The 20,258-nt window shown below is 46.9% G+C and overlaps 2 protein-coding genes across 6 annotated transcripts in view; both read left to right on the top strand.

Moving 5' to 3' along the window:
• Positions 1-8,509, top strand: part of FAM20B (FAM20B, glycosaminoglycan xylosylkinase) — a 41,000-nt gene extending 32,491 nt beyond the window's left edge. For 2 of the 3 annotated variants that reach the window (XM_025214770.1, XM_025214771.1), the window contains exons 7-8: positions 1,666-1,725; positions 4,602-8,509. In XM_025214770.1, coding sequence (XP_025070555.1) covers positions 1,666-1,725; positions 4,602-4,833 — 292 coding nt within the window. In that variant the 3' untranslated portion in view covers positions 4,834-8,509. The remainder of the gene's footprint in view (positions 1-1,665; positions 1,726-4,601) is intronic. The other variant, XM_006033015.3, reaches the window with a different exon arrangement.
• A 399-nt stretch (positions 8,510-8,908) lies between these two features.
• TOR3A (torsin family 3 member A) lies at positions 8,909-19,557 on the top strand. 3 transcript variants are annotated; one of them, XM_006033016.3, is made up of 7 exons: positions 8,909-8,951; positions 12,967-13,187; positions 14,119-14,214; positions 15,199-15,464; positions 16,241-16,416; positions 17,355-17,479; positions 18,569-19,557. In XM_006033016.3, the coding sequence occupies exons 2-7, from the start codon at positions 13,040-13,042 to the stop codon at positions 18,817-18,819; spliced, it is 1,062 nt and encodes a 353-aa protein (XP_006033078.1). In that variant the 5' UTR covers positions 8,909-8,951; positions 12,967-13,039; the 3' UTR covers positions 18,820-19,557. The 3 variants fall into 3 exon arrangements, with proteins under 3 accessions (XP_006033078.1, XP_025070557.1, XP_014379862.1); XM_025214772.1 differs by lacking the exon at positions 8,909-8,951 and adding an exon at positions 11,809-12,118; XM_014524376.2 differs by lacking the exon at positions 8,909-8,951 and having other exon boundaries at positions 12,864-13,187.
• The last annotated feature ends 701 nt before the right edge of the window (positions 19,558-20,258 follow it).

The raw sequence follows: 20,258 nt of genomic DNA, 5'->3' as shown, positions 1-20,258 counted from the left end.
TGGACTCCCATCTCCTCTACCTTCTGGGCCCTTAGTGCCTCCCCCACTAGTCTCCTAAGCTCATTGAAGTTGGCCCTTCTGAAGTCAAGGGCTTTAGCCTTGGTGTGAGCCCTAGACGCCCTGCATTGGATAATGAAATCCAGCAGGTGATGATCGCTATTGCCCAGTTGGTCAAGGACCTGCAGTCCCCTCACCAGGTCATCCCTTGTGGCCAGGACCAGGTCCAGCAAGGCGTTACCCCTAGTGGGGCTGTGCACTTCCTGGATAAGGTGAAGGTCCTGTAATACAGCCAGGAACCTGTGCGAGTGGTCAGACCTGGCTGTCTGCTCCTCCCAGCAAATGTCTGGGTAGTTTAGGTCACCCATGACAATAACGTCCTTTGACCTAACCGCCTCCATAAGCTGACTGGAGAAGTCCCAGTCCAGCTCTTCCCTCTGGTTGGGTGGTCTGTAGTAGACACCCACCGTAAGGTCCCTTTTGCCACACCCCCCTTGTAGTTTGACCCATAGTGTCTCTGCCCGACCCTCCTCTAACCCAAAGCTAATCCTTGATGATGTGAGGTGCTCTTTGACATAGAGCGCAACCCTCCCACCTTTCCTTTCTGTCCTGTCTCTTCTATATAGGGTGTACCCCTGAATGCCCACTACCCAGTCGTAGGTAGGGTCCCACCAGGTTTCTGTGAGCCCTACTAAGTCTGGGTTCTTACTTGCAATCAGGAGGCACAGTTCCTCCTGCTTACATCCCATACTACAAGCATTAGTGTAGAGGCACATGAGGCCTCCTGAGGGTGCTCGTGCCTTCCTCCCACTCCCAGGACATTATAGTTATCTATGTTCATATGCTCATAACCTTCTAAAATAATTTCCTTTTGGGGCCTCCCAAGCCTGGAAGTGGGTTTTTACAGTTTGTATAAAGCCTTTTTAGCTGCCTTAATGACTAGAGAATAGAAAAATATACTCCAGCACTTTAAGACACATTGTGTTTATTAGTAACTCAGACAACTGAGCAGAATAGCTTCAGACTTTTTTAGTAAATGGACCTTATTAAAGACCAGGCTTTTTGTTAGGAACATTTAAAATTAATGTATGACAGAAAAAAAAACTTTGGTTAAAGTTTCTTTGGCATCTTTTTAGATGAGACCTGAAATATGCTATGGAGTCTTTTTGGCAGTTCTTCAGTTGAGTGATCATAATGGGCTGAATTTAGTCACCTTCTTGTATGCCAGACTGTTGGCCTAAGATTGGCCAGCTGTAGCATCTGAATGTGTCAGTTGGCTGTTCATTCATTCCCTGTCTAGCAATGTCAGGGGGATGATACTTTTTCTCTTTTGAGCCAGATTCATAACTTACTTTTCTCCCCTTCTTAGCATAGCAGCATAGGCTTATATTATTAAAGTCCTTCACAATGTGTTTGTGAAATGTCTGGGCAGAGTAAGGGACTAGATAAGCTGAAGTGGCTGTTGCTGTTTGTCAAGTGCATTAGTATGGACTGTTGGTAATTGCATATGAAATTGGTCATGGCTTGGTTGTATTTTCATTTAAATGATTTGAGCTGTTGGAGCATGAAATTGTCTGGTATTGATTTCAAATTCCTTATAAAACCTGGTGCGGTTTAAAAGGGTGCTGAGTGTTCATTTGCTTCTGATTTTTTTTTTTTTCCTTTCAGTTTTGGAAACCCCTCCCTGGATGAAAGAAGTATCCTAGCTCCTCTTTATCAGTGCTGCATGTAAGTAAAGCACAGGTTGTACTTTTCTGAAACTGTCAAATCAGGGGTGCAATGAAATTTGTAGCAGTTAAGTCTTCTGGCAACCTGGAGACTTGCATTTTATACACTGAATTTATGCACCTCTCTTAGATGCTCTTTTTATGCATTTATTACAAGAGCGCTCAGGAAACTAAGAAACACATATTTATTAAAGCAGTAAATCAAAGTGAAGAGTACGGAGGATTGGGCAGACTGATTGTGGGAAGTGGAATCTTTCATTTTTAGGTCACTGGTTCAAATCTGTTCTAACTCAGTAATGACTAGTAGCCTTTATCTGCAGCTGTCCAGTGGCTTTTGAGAAATGAGATGGTCACTGTCTGGTTCCTTCTGGAGAAGTGTTTGCATTGCACTTGGAGTTCTGGCTGACACAAGCTGAGGACTGGAGATTCATGGCAACTAACCCACCTGCATCCCTAGATGCACCTCAGCATGGTTCAGAAGGGACAACTGCAGGGCTGTTTGTGCAAGGTTATACTGCTGCTGTCTGTGGTGCTTGCTCTATAGACTTGTAGAAGAAATCGGATTTCAGAACTGTTGATCACTTTGACCCTGCAACTTGCATTCCTCCTCCTCCTCCTCTCTCTCTCCCCCCCGCAGCCCCCTGTACCTTTTTCTTTTTTTGTGTGTGTACTGGGTTCAGTGGCCCCTTCTTCACTGGAGTAGGCAGGCCTTTCTTTGCTTTGAAGGTTCTGTTCAGTTGTTGTCTTCTTTCATTTGGCTGCCTTGGAGCAACAGTTTTAAGTCCAATTTAAGGTTAGTTAATCAGTCTAATGCTCTTGAGGAAAGGGAATGTATCTCTGCACTGTCACTGTCAAATTTGTATAGAGGGCAGAGTGTTATTATGTGGTCCATAGTTTGATTAGGATTGCCACAGTCACATTTTGCAGAACTCCTAATATACCATTTGTGCATCAAGTGACCACAGCAGCCATGCCTGGTTCAGATAGTGACGGAGATGCAGGGACGCTTTGAGAAGGGGAAGAGAGGCATTAATTTGCTGAACATGCTGCTTTGAGACAAAACAGCCTGAAAAATGAAAAATGCTTTCAAAATAGGCCAGTCCAGCAGGGGTACCTTGCATGGCTTTTCAGGAATCCAGTTTGTCTCCCAAATTCTTCAGAGCCTGTGGAAATCGCACCTTGTTGTGCATTAGCAGGTGCATGACTAATAGATCAAAGGAGGTGATGCTCCCCCTCTATGCGGCACTGGTCAGGCCGCGGTTGGAGTACTGTGTCCAGTTTTGGGCACCACACTTCAAGAGGGACGTGGGGAATCTCGAGAGGGTCCAGAGGAGAGCCACTTGCATGATTAGTGGCCTTCGTGATAGACCCTACGAGGGGAGGTTGAGAGAACTGAATCTCTTCAGCCTTCACAAGAGACAGCTGAGGGGAGATCTTATGGCCTCCTATAAATTTTATTAGGGGAGGTCAACGGGGAATAGGGGAAGCGCTGTTTACTAAGGCGCCCCAGGGAGTGACTAGGAATAACGGGTGTAAACTAGTTGAGAGTGGATTTAGGTTAGATATTAGGAAGAAATTTTTCACAGTAAGGGTGGCCAGGATCTGGAATGGGCTTCCAAGAGAGGTGGTGCTATCACCTAGCTTGGAGGTCTTCAAGAGGAGGCTAGGGAGTCACCTGGCTGGGGGCATCTGACCTTGGTCCTCTTTCCTTCCAGGGGCAGGGGGCCGGACACAATGATCCATTGTGGTCCCTTCCGACTACAATCTATGAATCAGGAGCTCAGTCCCTGTATATTGTAAGCAGAGCCATATGTACGGTACTTGACTTAAGCTCTTGTGTAAGCCCACCAGTTTGTGTAGCACACTGAAGTCTGTCAAAAACTGAAATTTCAGTAGCAGTATGAAATGAATTGAAGGCTTTTTGATAAGTCACTTAACTTCCCTTTTTCCATAGTTACTTAATGTTTTTATTTCTTGTTTTGTGTGGACCTTCGAAGTCTCTCTCTCTTATCCTGAACTCCTCCAAACACATGCCTAGAAAAGAGGTTCAGAGGAAACTCCACATCCTTCCTTGCACCTCCCAGCTCTTCTGATCACCCTTTCCTCTGACCAGTCTAAAACAGCTCTAGACAGACAAGCCATCAGACAGAATGTTACACAGGAGCCATGTACCTGTGCTAAAATCTAGCATTTATTATGGAACTGTCAGTCCCCTGAGTATAAGTAGTACTGTATAACACTGATGCTACCACCTTTCCCCTCATACTCAGGGACTCAGTGTTGCAACTTTTGGACACCATCAGGTATCAGGACATCAGCTGAAACAAAGTTTACAACAGCGGGATGGAAGGAACCTCAGAAGATTCCCTAGAAGAAAACAATTCAAATCTGAGAGATGAAATGGCAAAGTAGAAAGCATTGACTTTGTATGGAATAGTAATCATGTGATCCTTTTCTGAGCTGTGACTGATCCTTGGCCGGTGAAGTTCTGACTAGAGTAGCAGTGAGCTATCTCCAAATGTTGCTTTTGATTAGCAGCCAGATTCACTTTGTTCCTTCTGCCAGCTCTGTCTGGAAGGTTCCAAGATCTAACCATCTCAGAGCTTCCTTACTAGCTGTCAGAAGGAGATTTGCATCACATTTGATGATTATCCCTTCATTTTCATTTGCTACCAAACATTTTAGGTCTTGCTTATGTTATAAATGCAGCTGAATTCAGGGAGGGACTCAGTCATTACATGACTTACTCCTATCTATTTAGGCATAACCACATTGTAACAGATCCCTCAGCAAGCTGGCTTTATGGAAACGTTCTTGGGACCTTAACTTGGAAAGACCTGTGTGCGCTGGTGTGACATTCATTTCTTTCTCTTCCAGCATCCGGGTTTCCACCTGGAACAGGCTAAACTACCTGAAGAACGGAGTGTTGAAGTCTGCCTTAAAAACTGCCATGTCTCATGACCCTGTCTCACCAGTGCTCTCTGACCCTCACCTGGATGCCCTGGACCAGCGGCTCTTGAGCATCTTAGCTACAGTGAAGCAGTGCACAGACCAGTTTGGGCCAGATGTTGTACTGGTAGAAGACAGGATGACTCTATCTCATTTGTAATTTTAATGGGAAACAGATGAAACTCCTTTTTTAAAACATGAATGATAGAAAAACAGCACAATCAGTTCTGAATGGTTGTGGCCAGGATGGACTGGAAACGAATGGAACAGCTTCTGAGTCAGAGATAAAAGGTGATGGGGATTTTTTTATCTTGAGCTGGCAGCACTGAAAGAAGGTAGAAAGTTTGGGAGCCTTCGGACAGCTGGGTATCTGAAGTGGCAGTTTGGGCATTATGGAGTGTTCATTGCCACAGGTGGATGTTGCACTGGGAAAATACAGTTCCTGGTGTTAATGGAAGAGTGGAGTACAGAGATCAATACATGGACTGGTTCTGTAGGGGATAACGGAGATGAACAATTACAGTTCTCTTCCCCTTCATTTCCCTGCCTCCCACTTCCAGTATGCTCCTATGAGGTTCTAGTCCGATTCAGGGTTGTATATAATCAGCTATGAGCTGGTTAGGTATTTTACTACTTCTTTTAAAAAAGAGGAAGTGGTAAATAAAATAATTATTAAACTGAATGCTTGCACTCCCTCCTGGGGTGGAACATTCTTATGAACACCTTTTAGGGGTGAGAGAAGATGCATCTAGAGCTCAGTTATCCCTTCATTACTTAAAAGCTGGGAAGAGGGGCCTGCTTCACCTGTGGTGATAATTCAGTGTTGCCATTGGAGTCCTGGTGAAGTCACCCATGAGGCTGAAAGATGAAGGAGGGGATAGGATTGTTTTACAGCACATGCTTACAAGTTAATGCAAGTTCCCAGAGGAAATTACTACCTGGACCAACTGCTACTTTCTATTTTATAAGGACTATAGCAAGGTCTGCACAGAGAAAATATCCCCATCATTCTTCATCCACATCAACCAAATTTCTCCTTGAATTGTAGCTGAGAAGCAGGATAAAATCCACTCAGGAACAGGTTCCATGTAGCTAATTTATCCCCCTTGACATAGGCCCTGTAAACAGGGATAGCTGCCTGGATCATTCAAACAAGAAAAAGGCTCCTCACCAACTTCTCAATTAACCAACAGTTGCAAACGGGTCTTGAAGAGTAGAGAGCATTGGTTGGTGGGCTCTGCTCCCTGTTCATGTATCTCATGAAGGGCTAAAGTCCTTCTCACTCAGAACAGTGATTACAGTTTTCGGTGCTGCTGGTTTTACAGATGGCTGGACATCTGCTTATCAGTCCTTCCCTCTACCTGGCCCTTCATGTGGCTGAGTTCTTAAACTATGAGCAACATTAGTCAGCTTCCTTCTATTTCCTGTTCCCTGGTGGGGTTGTCTCGGAAATCCCACCTGGTACCAGTTTGAGATAAATTAATGTAAGAGAAACCTGATACTAATGAATAATGGGGCCTGCCGTAAGATTGACAAGTTCTGCTCAGGTTTTGCTGTGTAGCTGTCTGTGTACCTCATTCTTGACTTGTTATACACTTATACTCGTATTGGGTCAGCCTTCAGTAGAGTATAAAAGCCACTAACTTAGGGCCACAAAGTTCATCTCAGTTGGGATAAACCAAGGATTTAAATGCAGAGCTTGAGAAGGAAAAGAAGATTTTGCAGTCTATTCCTACTGGCCTTGCATCAGTTTGTAAGTATGAGAAAATAGCACAAAACCTCTCTAAATCTTCCCCCTAATAGCAGGGCTGAACTGAAATCCCTTTGCATGCACTGTTTTACTGGACACAAGAAAAAGAGCAGCAAGTTGGCCTCCATTGCACTGCCTTTCCCAGCCTTCTACAATGTAAATGCATTTGCTCATTTGAATCTGGGGTTGTCTCTGCACTGGTGTGGCTGGTAGATGAAGAAATTTTCCTTTCCACAGCAGGGTGGTGTGTTCCTGGAGTACAACAAGGTAGAAGTAAAAACAGGTTAGTGTTATAGCTGAACATGCCTGTTGACACAGGAGGTGACTGAAAATGCAACTGGTGTTATTCAAAGATGGGGTTGTTTAGACAAAGTGTCTTGAAAGGGGAATTGCTGTAATAATGTCAACGCTGACTTTCCACCTGAATGTGAGTGCAGTCTTGTTTCAGTTCCCCTTCGGACAACAATCCATATCACAGGTCTTTTGCCCAAAATTAGGCATGGGACTGGAATAGTAGTGTATGTGACTGGTGAGGGCTGAGGTGCACTGACAGTTGTGGTTTTGTATAGTTGTTTTCAGCCATTTGCTGGTCTTTAAACTAGTGCCTGTCTATTCCAGTTTCACAAGCAGTGAATCCACTCATTAAAGGCTAACTTTGTTTGCTCAGTGAGTTCTCTCCTGACAACGAGCAGATTGGTCCTCTGGCTTCCATTAGAGCACAACTGTTTGACTGGATTAAGTTATTGTACGTGTGGGTGGCCAGTGCTTGAGGAAGAAACTACTTCCATCACTACTGAGTTAATATTGTATGCTGTGTACAGTCTGATTTCAGTTGGTCTGCTATATGGACTCTAGTACTGCTTGGCATCAGGAACAGTGGCAGAATAAGCCCCGAAGTGACAAACAAGTCATTCTAAAGAAAATCAAAGTTATTGTGTGGTGTATTGACATAACATGCTCCCAACAAAACAGAGTAACTTGAGCAAGGAGGGGAGAAGGAAGGGAAAATATTGGCACCTGAAGCCTGTTTTTTCCCTGTTCTGTTTTGGAGCATAAACTCTGAACTCTGACATGTCAGGAGGAGTCTATGTTGGATGGGATTAGGATTTTGATTTGCAGTTTCTTACTAGCATTTGGGTTTTCATTCAAAAATATGATCTTGCAATGAAGTGAAATTAGTGTGAGGAGCTTGTTGTTGCCTTGTTCACTAGCTTCCATCTTCTTGTAGTAAGTTCAGATGTACCCCTTTCTCTGCATGGTGACCATCAGAGGCAAAGCACTGTAAAAGAGACTGCTTGCAGTGGGACCTCAGGCAGCAGAAAGAAACTTTGTTCTTCCCTACTTGAAACCAGATTTGTTGCTTTATGGATCAGTTTTGAGGCCAGTGTTGGATTCAGTCATTTTGGTAATGAGAGTTCTTTTTTCCTCCAGCAAAAGAGCTTATCAAATGTTGGTTCCAACTAGTAAGCCATCCTAGAGCAGAAATGATGTCATCACTATGCCAACAGGGTCAGTCTTGCCCCTCATTTGTGGGCAGATGCTAGGCTCTGTCATTGAGATTTTTATTAAATCCTTTCATTGCATTTGGTTTCAGTCTTATAGGTGCATACAATAAATGACTGGCCCACACTGTTAAAAGGTGGTTGTTTTGGGGATGTTATTAATGGTCTGAGGGCCGAGGCACAGAAATCAAGAACCAATTTAAAAGAGCGCCATCAGCCTGCTGCTGTTTATCTCCTGCCTCCTGAGTCAGCAGTCAGCATGGAGGGAACACTGAAACCTGCTCTTCTGTGGGCATCTAATGAACTGGAGTATGCATCTTGCCAAGCAAAATTCAACTGAAAACTAATAATTTATTAAGAAGGTAAATTATTTGCTGCGGCAGCTGGAGCGAAACGCTTGAAACAAGCACCTCTTTCGGAACTGCCAGAGGACTGCCCTTGGGAGCAGCTGCACAAACTGAGGTTGTTAAGAAGAAAACAAAACAAATTGTGACTTTCTACTTGTGTGCCCAGGGTCAGACTCTGCATTGTGTGAATAAAGATTTTAATAAAGCAACGCTCCTGGATTGTTTAAGTCTCTGTTGCTGTGGTTTCCAACGCACGTGGTGACCGAAACTTTCAAGAGAGTTTGCTGCTGTGTTTGGCAGTTGTTCCTTCAGTAATGGTGTTAATCATATATTTGCCAAAAATGTGCTTTCAGGATTGAGACTGCATGGAATGCAGTTGCAAAAAGCTGTTGTAGTTCAGCAAAGGAAATGTTTCTCAAGTGGGCTCCTCAGAGGAGTCTGTCCATATCCAGGTGGTCTCCAGAGCACAAATATTTTACATTACAAATTGCACCCCAATGCTGTTATGTGGAAGACAGCCAACCTCAGTAGCTCTTTTACCTCCTTAGGCTAATCATTTTGCCCAGAGTAACTGAGAGGTGTGTGTTAACTGGGTAGCTTTTTTTTGCAGCTGCAACTTCTGTTGAAACCCGAAGCCTTCATCTCGGAGAAGGCATGAGGACTGAGGCAGCATATATTGGTGAGGACAGTCTGATTGGTTTATATTCATTTAGCTTGATATAAAACAGTTAGTAAGAACAAATTTGTATTGCCTTATTTGTGTCTGCTCATTTTGCAAGTAGTTTTGCACAATTTTAATGAAACCAGCTTTAAAACTTCAATTTAAATTTACATTTTTGTGATGATGATGAGTGCTGAGTTACAGGCAGCTCAGCTTAATTCTGTTACAACTCACTGTTTAGGATTGAGGGTTGGGAGTAGCACCGACAAGCTACTGAGTTTTAGAAATGCTAAAGTCAGAAGAGACCGTGATCCTTGTCAAGGCAAACCAAAGTTCAGCTAGTAAATCCTGTACGTAGCTCAGTGACTTGAAGTCTTCACCAGCGGCTTTTCTTTTTAGTCCATCTGGAAAGCCCTGTAGGTTTTGATTAAGCCTGTAGTATTTATAGCAGCCTCTAGATGGCCTTATTACTTACTGGCTTTCTCACACTAACATTGCTCTGCTTTCCAACCAGCTGAAATGAATGAATCGCCAAACTTATGTGAAAAGTGGTGGTTGCATTTTATCATTAGTCAAGTGTTTTTGACATGAATCCCAGACTGTGAGCACTCCTAGGGCAGGGGTATGTGATGGGCGGGGAAGATATTAAACAAGTGAGCCTGTGCTAACCCTAGTAGGTAATAAAAGAGCGCAGTGTGTCTGCTCAGTAGTCTGGGGATTTTAAGTCTGGTTTTCAGGGAATTGGTCTCTGCAGGGCCGTCCCTAGGGTATGGCAAATTGAAGCAACTGCTCCAGGCCCTGCGCTTTGGGGAGCCCTGCGGAGCTGGGTGGAGCAGCTGAGGCCCCTCCCGTGAGGCCTGCCTGGTGCTTGTGGCTCTGCCCCATGCCACAGAAGAAGCACAGAGGCTTCCCCTCCTGCCAGGTGCAGGAGAGACCCCAGCCCATGCCTTGCTTTTGCAGGGGTCCCACAGGCCCCACACGGTGTTAAGGGGGCCCCACAATACTGATTTGCCCCAGGCCCTGTACCCTCTTTGGGCTGGCCCTGGGTCTCTGTGACATGTTTCTTACTGACCATCCCACCTTTCCCAGGATTAAAACCTTATTTAGTTTGTGGTTACAGGATTTCCTTTATAGAGAGACCTTTAGGGGCGGGAGGAGAATTGCTGCTTATTGTATTCTCAGGTCATGACAATCTTCCCTCAGGTGACTGGCAGTATCCAAGACATAATAGAAACCATTGACTTTGTAGTTCCGTTCTGGATTAGTGCATCTGTTGCCTCATAATCAAACATTCTCTTTCTGGCTTGTACTTTGCACTGCCTTTCTTGTGGTTAACTAGCTTCAATTTCCAGCTTTTCAGCCAGTAGCTTAGCAGAGGTCATGGCACTTGCAAATCCCTAGTAATTTACAAGGAAATCCTTTGAGGCTTTAAGCTGGCTTGTATGGTTTGTTCAGTATCCATTTCTACTCCAGCTCACCCCTGGAGTTTTTGGGACTAGACTAGACACACCCTTGTCTAGGATGGTTTAGATAGGGATAATCCTGCCTTTAGTGGGGAGGTGGACTAGATGACCTGAGTCTCTTCCAGCCCTACTTTTCTGTGATTCTTTTTGAAGCATTTTACTGATGATGTTGATTTTGTAAATTATATTATGCCAGAGTACCACACTACACAAGAAGTTAGGGCAGCGGGTTTTGAATATAGCACTTTGGCATCAGTTTGAGCTTTTATTCCTTTAGGCCCCTTTAGGTCTGAGACACAGGCAACTGAAACCAGAGCCTTATAGGCTTCTGATACTTGGTACTTAAAAACAGAGATCAATTAGGTTCCCCATCGCCTTTCACTTAAGGGTTCTGGAAAGTGATTAGTCACATACTGGTTTATTACATCCCAGTACTAGGGTGAGGCTGTATCAAACATATAGACACTTGGAACTATGTAGAAAAAACCCAAAGCTTTAGTACAAGCACTCTTACAGTTTCACTGGGCACATCTACATGTGCATTTACTGCACATTAAATTTACTATACAGTAAATTACTGTGCAGTAAGCAGATTTAGGCCCAGCGTCTACACGTGCAAGCATTAAAGTGCAGTAATGCTGTGTTTGGACTGACTTGGGAGTAAAGTTGGTCCCGAGTCAGTTCACACACACACACTGTTACTGTGTAGTAACACGTCTACACATGCATTACTGTACAGTAACTAATCAGACGTAAATTTGCTACCTGAATGATGCAGGTAGCAAATTTACACCCAAGTCAGCATAAGTTGCCATAGTTACTGCACAGTATGGGCATGCACGTGTAGAGGCACACCCATACTGTGCAGTAACTTAGGTTGCTGCATGGTAAATGTGCACGTGTGGACGCGCCTACTTAGTATAAGACTCAAAGATGGTAAGTTGCAGGGACAAAAATGCCGTCTTGTCAAGGTCTTGAATTCTCTTCCGGCCTCTTCTGCAGATGTTATTCATCACTCCTCTCTGGTAGCTTCACACTCGGGTTCTAATTTCTGTTTTGCTGCTTAAGGAGAGCTGCATTCCAGTGTCAGTAGAATCGTGTGTTAAAGGCAATAAAATCTTCCTTGGTCATAAAACTTCCTTCCTTTATCTCAGTTCCTGATTTTGCAAAAATAAAATCTATTCCTGGAAAAGCCTTGTCTGTCACACAAACTTTTGGGCAATGAAATTTTTACCTGTCTCTGCTTAAGGAAAAAAAAGAATAAAACGGTATCCTTTCTGCGGTCGCTAGGGAGCAGCGCTGGCCGCAGTTTCTCCTGCATGGGAAGCAGCTACAGCTTCTGCTTCCAGGATGGAGGGCAGTCCCTGAGGGTATGCAGGTCTATACTGATCAATGTTTTCCTACCCTTTTTGGCTCAAGGCCCCTGCCTTGGAAAATGTCAGGTCTTTGCTTTCACTCACTTTTGACTATGGAAAAATAATAGACCAATTCTTCTGATCAAAGAACTCAGAAAGCTTGCAGCAGGGCTGAATGTTTATGACACTGGATTTCTCTTTTAAATCCCTGGGTTCATCTTGAGTCACATTTGCTCACCTGACAGTGCTAACATTGCATGGCATGCTCCCCACCCCTTTTGTACCCTTGCAAGGATTTCAAGGCATCCAGGGTGTCCTGGCACCCAGGTTGAAAATGACTGATAGAGATACAATGGCATAGGAGAATGTAAGTCAGTGGAAAATGCTGGCCCAGGAGGGGCCCCTGCTGGTTTAGGCAGCTTAGGACTCGAAACAGAGAGAAAAGCTGTCTCTACTATGCCCCGGGAAAGGGAGTCAGGGGACCCAGCTGACTTAAGGAGCAGAATCCCCCCCTCCCCCCGGCACATCCAGATCACTGCAGGCAGAGGGTGCGAGTGAATGGGAGGGCTTGTGGGGGGGATCAGTTGCTGTCAGGCAAAGTGGTGGCATCATAGGCATGAGAGCAGGAGGCGGCCTGCGTGCCACTGTGAGAGCTATAGTGAAAGAACCTCATATTCAGTAGACTTGCCTGAGCTGTTGCAGAGCTGGTGCACCCCTTCCCTGCCCCCCTTCCTACCCCAGATATGCCCAGGGCCTTGCCAGCCCAGGTTAAACACCGGGGATGTCATGTCTCTGCAGGTTTAAGCAGGCAGCTGCTCTTAGCAGTTCCTTCCCCAGCTTCCCTTCCAGACGTGGGAGGAGCAACTGAACCGCACCCTCCCATTATACATTGACAGACCTCACTGCTGCTGCTGCCCAACTGTTGTGTCACTGGAACAGAGCAGCTGGTCCCCAAGGCAACTCCAATAGCAGACAGAGGGGAAGTGAGATCACTGGTCTGGCAGCTTAGCAATTGAAAGGCAAACGGAAAAATCCGGGGGCAAAGTTAGGCTGGGCTGTGTGAGATCAAGAGCAGCTGTCAGCTGGGGTGGGTGGGAGGGAGGGAGGGAGGGGGAGGGTGCTGCTTAGACTGAGTCCTGCCTCCGTGACCATGGTGGGTTGGGGTCCCACCCATCTCCCTCTGCTGACTTGTGCCCTCTTCCTGTTGCTGTGGAGGTCTGATGGGCTTGTAGGGAGAGGCAGGCACTGGGGACCCAAGGAAGACCAGACACACACCATAGGGAAGGGGATGCAGCTTGGCCACGACGAGACCATGAAGAGGCACCTTGGCACCATGCACGCCCTGTCCAGGCAGTACTGGCAGTACCTGGCTTGTGGACTGTGGCAGGCAAGCTGCGAAGGAGAGGAAGACGAGCAGGCTGACATGGATCAAGAGGGTAAGGAGCTGTCGCATATCTGCCTCCCTGCCCTAGCTTTAGTAATGATGGATGTAGACATCCCCCTCTATGCCCCTGCCTGCAGCCAATGCTCTTCTGTGTAAAGCATCTCTTGGGTTTGGTGCTGTCAGCTTGGGGGGGCTGTGCTGATGCACACTACCCCTTGCACCATGGGCTCAGATGGGAAGCATCACTACCACTGGGTGAAACGGACTAATGCCCACGCTGGGATTGCTCAGCCATTGTCAGTCATCACAGGCCCATTATATTGTCTGACAGCAGCTAAACTAACTTGTCAGTACGCTTCAACTACGAATCAGGTGTGCACTGATTTCTTGCTACCAAAGCCAGTGTCTGTTGTGTGGGCAGGTGAAGTGCTGCTGTACCTCAGGTGGTGCCTTTGTATGTCTCTAGGTTCATTACTGCTGGTAACATGAGGTTTCATTGGCGTGTGCTGTCGTTGGCAGCATTAACACACTGCTTTCATACACCCAGAGGGTAAAGCACTAGCAGTTGTCAGGCAGTGCTGAGGCCCTGACCATGATGAGATTCATTTACTGGGGCTCATGTAGTTGTATCCAAGACGCATCATGTGGGGCAAGGCAGCGGTCTCTCTCCAGCAGGGTTAGAGAAAGCCTAGCCTAATGTGGCAACATGGCAGTCTGTATTTGGCTTTTTGCCTCCCCTTCTAGCATTCTTCTCGGGGGGTGGTCATGTTTACACGCATAATGGGGCAGCTGGCCTCCATCCAGTACCTGCTATGTGTCATGGTGGATACCATGTCACTGGTGGTTGTTTTGTGGCTACAAGTGCTGGTGTCTGACATCTAGCATGTGCCTGGGTAACACAAGAATGAGAGTGAAGAGCTTATCTCCCAAGATGCAAACACTCTGCTGGTCCCTTTCCTTTCTTACTGGTACTCCTTTCCTAGGGTGGAGTTTGCCCCTGGAGATGTTATCCAGCTGGTACTGTAGCTTCAGCAAATGCTGTGAGACAGGAGACTGCAGAGTAACCAACAACATCACAGGTAAAGGCCCTGGAGAGAGGCCCAATGTTGGGAGGGGTCCTATGCTGGGACTTGGGAGACCTGGAGTCAATTCTACCATGGTATCCCTGTGTGAGACCTTGGGCAAATCACTTAGTCCCTTCTGTGCCTTAGTTGTCCCCTCTGTAAAATGGGGATAACAGTACCACCCTGCCATTAATGCAGTGAAGGCTGTGTGCTGCCCAGATCCCATGGTAACAGGGTACCTGAGAGGGTTTTCTAGTCGGCTGGAGTAAAAACCTGATTCTCAGCCTCTATAGCTAAGGGCAAATGGCCTTTCTTACCCAGGTGCTGAGCTTGTTGCAGTGCTGGGGGAAACATGGCTGGTCCCATTCAGAATGTTCTCTGCCTTGTGGAAGTGGGATGCACTGTCCCTTATCTTACTGCAAAACCTGAAGGGTCCAGGGCCAAGGACTTTCTGGAGGTCCTAAGATGCTGCCATTGCTCCCCAGTCACCCCTTTGTATGGAAGGGAGAGGCAACCCTGTCCCATGAGTGCTGCTAAGCCATTCCCCTTCTCCAAATCCCAGTCCTAAAGGCAAATACTGAGGAAGCCCATGTAAAAGTGCCTCCAGCCAGGAGTGGCCTGATAATCCAGGCCAAACAACTGCACCTGAAGAGTTCAGTGCTCTTTTGCAGGCATTAAGTATCATCCTCATTTTCCAGAGTTGAAAACTGAGTCAGGGAGAAGTTAAGTGACTTGCCCTGGTCAGTGGCAAACCTAGGAATGGAGCTTCAAAGTCATGATCTCCAGCCCTGTGATCAGATGGTTAGATGTGCTGTCTTCCAGTCTGGCCCTACATTAATACTGCTGCGCAGAGTCCCCTCAATGATGCCTTTCCTCCAGCAATGCAAGGTAGAAAGGCTCAGCTCTTGGCAAAAATGCTGCAAAGCAGCCTCTGTGCTTGTTCCTGCCAGACTGCTTACAGGGAGCTTGGTGCTAATGCCGCGTGCTCTCATTCTCCAGGGTTAGAGTCCGACCTGAACAGGAGGCTGCATGGGCAGCACCTGGCAAGGAAGGTCATTCTGAGAGCAGTGAGAGGGTTACTGCAGCGCCCTCAGCCAGAGAAGGCGCTGGCCCTGTCGTTCCACGGCTGGTCAGGCACCGGGAAGAATTTTGTGGCGCGGATGATTGCTGATCACCTGTACCGAGATGGGCTGAAGAGCGAGTGTGTTAAAGTCTTTATCTCACTTTTTCACTTCCCACATCCTGGGTACTTGGACTCCTACAAGGTGAGAGCTGGGCAAATCTGCTGTGCGGGCACAGCAGGGGAATCCCTTACTGCTTGTTCAGTCCCAAACTTGGCACAGCTTGTGGCAAAGGAGAAGGGCAGGAGCACTGGATGAGGGAGAACCCAATGCTGCTCCCCACAAGCTGGTGTATGCTGGCTAGTGGCAAGCTCACAGCTGCTGTATTCAGATTAGGGATCAGAAGTGTAGTGAGGGGAGCGAGAGGCACCTGCCCCAGGCATCCAGTTAGGAATGGGGCTAGAATTTGCCTCCACACCCCCCCCCCCACACCCCCAGAAGAGCCTGTACTCCAGCAGCAAGAGCAAGCCCACGACTTACCCATCCTGGGAACTCCAGCAGTCCCTGGCGGCTGCTGCAGCTTTAAGAGCCAGGACAACCAGAGTATACATGGGTGGCAGCAGCTCAGCTGGGGACCATTGAGGAGTCCCTGGCTTGGGTAAGGCTGCTGTGCACCATCCCCCTCCCTGAACTCTCCTCTGCTCTTGGAACAAACACCCACCCATCCACCTCTTTCCTCCTCCCCCAGATCTCCTGCAGGGTTTGCCCAGGACTCGTGCTCCACTTGTTACACCTCCTTTAGGGATGGGAGCATGAGAGGCTGCCTGAAAGCAGGATGCTTGACAGGTACACCCTCACCCATGGTGGGGTGGTGCTGGAAGTGAACATTACTTGCCCTTCATGCAGGACTCTACTCCCCACCCAAGTCCTAGCTATCACTTCTGCCTGGCAGCTCACGTGGCTTTTGTGCTGATTTGCAGGTTCAGCTGAAGAAGCAAATCAGTGAGACGGTGAAGCTCTGTGAGCAGGCCCTGTTTATCTTTGATGAGGCAGAGAAGCTTCACACAGACCTGCTGGATACCATCAAACCGTACGTGGATCACTATGACAGCATCGGCCAGGTGGACTGCGGGAGGTCCATCTTCTTATTTCTCAGGTGACTATCAGAAGCCACATGAAGGGACAGGTTAACATCCAGGTTGATGGCCCAGGTCTGGCAGGCCTCTTACAGGAATGTTGCTTGACTTGGCTGTTACTCACCTGCCAAGCTCAACACCAAACCATTCTATGGCTCAAGTCCCAAAGCGGAGAATAATATATCTCCAGTGCTAAAAGGCTTCTGTCCTGGCCAGTTGCAGGGAGAAAGGTGGGAGAAGCAGCTCTCAGGACAGAAAGCAAACTAACCATTAGCAGAGGAGTTGGGAGAGTGAAAATAGGCATTGGAGCTCATAGGGGAAAATAGCAGAGCCTTCTAGAGCTTCAGCTATGAGGGAGTGAACATCTACTCCCCACACCACCATTTCCAGAGTTCCCAGAGCCTCTTGAGATGGGTAGGGAGAACCATGTATGTATCCACCAGTCTTCTCCATCTTCCCCTGGAGGAGGCTACCCAGTTCTGCGCGCTCTCCATTGTGTGCAGCTGTCTGGGAGGAGGGGACTCCCCTTAAATCAGACCTGGGAATCCAGTAGAAAAGGAGCCTGGTTTTCTTGGAGGAAGAACACAGGTCCCTCAATATGTCCCTTAGACTTGAGCACTAGCTTTTCCACAGAACAGGCAGAGCACCCCGAGACATGGGCCTAGGGCAGAAGGCTGCATATGCTGGTTGACTAGTACTGGAGAAAGTGTGATTCTGTGGGATGTGAGGGTGGCCAAGTTGCAGCATGTGTGCTAGAACTGGCATGGGAAGCTGCTGTGCGTGGGATGCGACATGCGGCAGATAGGGCAGAGAGCACAGGACAAGAAGCAGAAAGCAGAGCAGCAGATGGGGCAGGAGAAGAGGATGAGTGCTGGGCTAACTTGTGGCACACCTGCCAGAAAGGCTGGCCCCCACTGCTGTGGGAAATAGGAGTTAAAACTGTTCCTTCCCTTCCCAGTAATAGTGGTGGCAACACCATCAATGAAGTGGCTTTGGATTTTTGGCGAGCTGGACGGGCCAGGGAAGAAATCACCATGGACTACTTAGAACAGCCCCTGCGGATGGAGCTGAAGGAGTCCCCAGGTAACTGCACCAGTTGCTGTGGAGCCATTTTAGAGTTCTGCCATCGGAACGTCTCTGTGTTGGTCGGAGCTGGAGACAGCACTGAGGGCACTTGCAGCACAGCAACCTAACTTACTCCACACTGTTTTGGGGGTCAGGGTTCTCCCTATCTACAGCCATTCAGCGCTAGACTCAGGGTTGTTGGGAGGTGGGCTGCAAGCACCCTAATGCCCCTGTAGGCACCTGCTGCTGTAGTCAGACATGTCCATAACCATGGAGTCCTATTTGAGCTGCTCAATTTTTCTTGCTACCATTCAGTGTGTGCTGATGCCCTTCTCACTTGTGGGCCCAGATTGGGGAGGCAGACTTAGGGCACATTTCCCATCTCTTCTCCCCAGCATTTCCTGCTGGTGAGCTTAAGCAGATCCTGGCTCTTGTAAATCCTGTTCCTAGGTGCCTCTACATCTGCGCTGAAAGGGAAGCCAGGCACCTAAATTAGGGCTGAGTATGCTTACCACATCTTCCCTTTTGACTTTCCCTCACTTACTCATGAAAAACAACCTAGTAGTGATAATGTCCTGAAACTATCTTTGAGGCAAGCACAACTTGTCCCTAGTGATGAAAGCAGGTTCCATGTATCAGCTGCAGAAACTGTAAATTCTGGCCAAATTTCCTCCCACTGGGAAGTGGCAAGCTGTGAAATGCGCCTCATTCCCTTTCCCAGCTGAATATCTGAGTTGCATCCAAGACTCCTTCCTTCAGTACAGAAGGACCTTTCATTTACCAAGGGATGCCTATAAGTAAATTCCAGCAAAATGGAACTAACTACAAAAACAGCATACTGTAGGAGGTCTGAACTATGTCCTTAATAGCCAACTGGTTAGTAAAGTTCCATTATTATTTGCATCTTCCATCTCAGGCAGCACAAACAGCTCCATAATACACTGCTAAATGCAGGGTCAATAGGCATCTTATAGACTAAATCAGAAATGCATAAGCTTTTGAGAGCCAGAGCTCACTTAGCAAATCACTCTTCTTGAGAACCTTCTCTCTGCACATCCTTCCATAGCATCTGACTAAGTGTCCTTGTTGGTTTGTCTTTCATTGCAGGAACTGCCTTTGCCCATAGTCACCTTCTTGAAGAGAACCTCATTGACTTCTTTGTGCCATTCTTGCCCCTGGAGTTTCATCATGTGAAGCTGTGTGCTCGAGATGCTTTCGTGGCCCAGGGACTTCCATACACAGAGACAGCACTCGATGAGGTGGCCAGAATGATGGTATTTGTGCCTAAAGACAAGAGGCTTTTCTCTGCCCAGGGCTGTAAATCAGTGTCCCAGCGCATCAACTATATTCTCCCCTGAACATGAGCTGGGGGCTGCCTCGCTTGCACAAGCTGGATACAGATTCACCACTTGTGCAGTAATGGGAACTTGAAGTTCTTACTGCAGGGGTCAATGTAGCAGGAGAAGCTGGAGCCTTCCACTTTTAGGCACAGCTCAGGATTTGCAGTTGTATGACACTCCTACAGCCTTGACTTGGCAGAATGAGCAGGATGCATGGGCAGCCCGGCCTTCTGGAAGCCTCATCGTGTAGCAGGCAACTCCAAGTGCTGGACGATCATTTTCTGCTAATGGAAATGTTTGGTTGGTTTTCTTTCATATCAGCAGAGTAGGCTGTATAAGAGCTTTGGTTTGCTGTGGTTCTGGGCATCCTAATTACTGTCCTGGGGATGTCTGGTAGATGTTACTTGTAGTGCTTTTCCTTCAGCCCCTCCCCTGCAAGTCATTTACAAGAGTTAAGTCAAATGAAATGCTACTCAACCTTTGCACAGCCAGTCAGGAAGGACTCTGTCATTCAGGGATTCAGTCTTCAAGAGTAATTGATCTGCCAGCAACTTTCTAAGCCTTAATAAAGACTACCCCTTGCCTGCACAGAAGATAAAACCCCAAAGTATGGGGGAAGTTACAAGTGTGAGCTGAGGGGTGTGGGTGTGGGATCACTCCCATAGAAGACTTTGAGAAGACTTTGATGTGTGGCACAAGTTCAAGGTGCACTAGTTGTTTGGGGCAATTTAAGATTAAAAGCTGTTTTTAAAAGTGTTTTTAAACATTCTTTCCCTTAAAAGCTGTTCTCTTTACTGGTAGAAAGTATATTAGTGATACAATGTCACTAGTGGTTTTAAACCCAGAATGGGTACCTAAACCTCTGCCCTGGAGACAAAAGTACTCATTTACATGGTTAGCATCATCCCATTCAGGCAACTTTTCCAGGACTCAAATTGCATCTTAAGGGCAATCAGGGTGAGCTTTCTTGTGATTAGCTGTTGCTGCAAGTGTACTGTTAGTGCTGCTGACTTAGGGACCTTGTTTTTGATAGCTGGCTGGAGTACAAGGTAGCAGATATCCTCTCTCTGCAGCACACATAGGGCAAGGACAGTTCCTAAAGCAGCACACCATGGTTTAACTGTTTTTCATAGGCAAGGATTTTTACTACGTGCTACACACTTTGGCTTTTGGCCAGTCAGTGTTACTACAGAGCAAGGCTGTTTGCTGTCTGGGTTATCAGCCAAATGATAAAAAGCATGTTCCAGAAGGCCCAAAATGTCAACAGCACTGGTGGGTGGGGAGAGGAAGAGTGGGATGATGTGAATAATCACTTGCTCTGTGGCCAGTGGGTCAAAACTCCCTTCCAACACAGCCACTTTAGGGAAGATGAGGTAAGCCAGCACATGCTGAGGACAGGGTTCAGCTCCCTGGGTCTTGCATGTGTGTGGACCTTTGATCTATTACATTTTGAACCT

This window comes from Alligator sinensis, unplaced genomic scaffold (assembly GCF_000455745.1).
Source record: "Alligator sinensis unplaced genomic scaffold, ASM45574v1 scaffold293_3, whole genome shotgun sequence".
In the NCBI taxonomy this organism is placed as follows: Eukaryota; Metazoa; Chordata; order Crocodylia; family Alligatoridae; genus Alligator; species Alligator sinensis.
The sequence above is the reverse complement of the archived record's forward strand: the minus strand, read 5'-3'. Positions and strand labels throughout refer to the sequence as shown.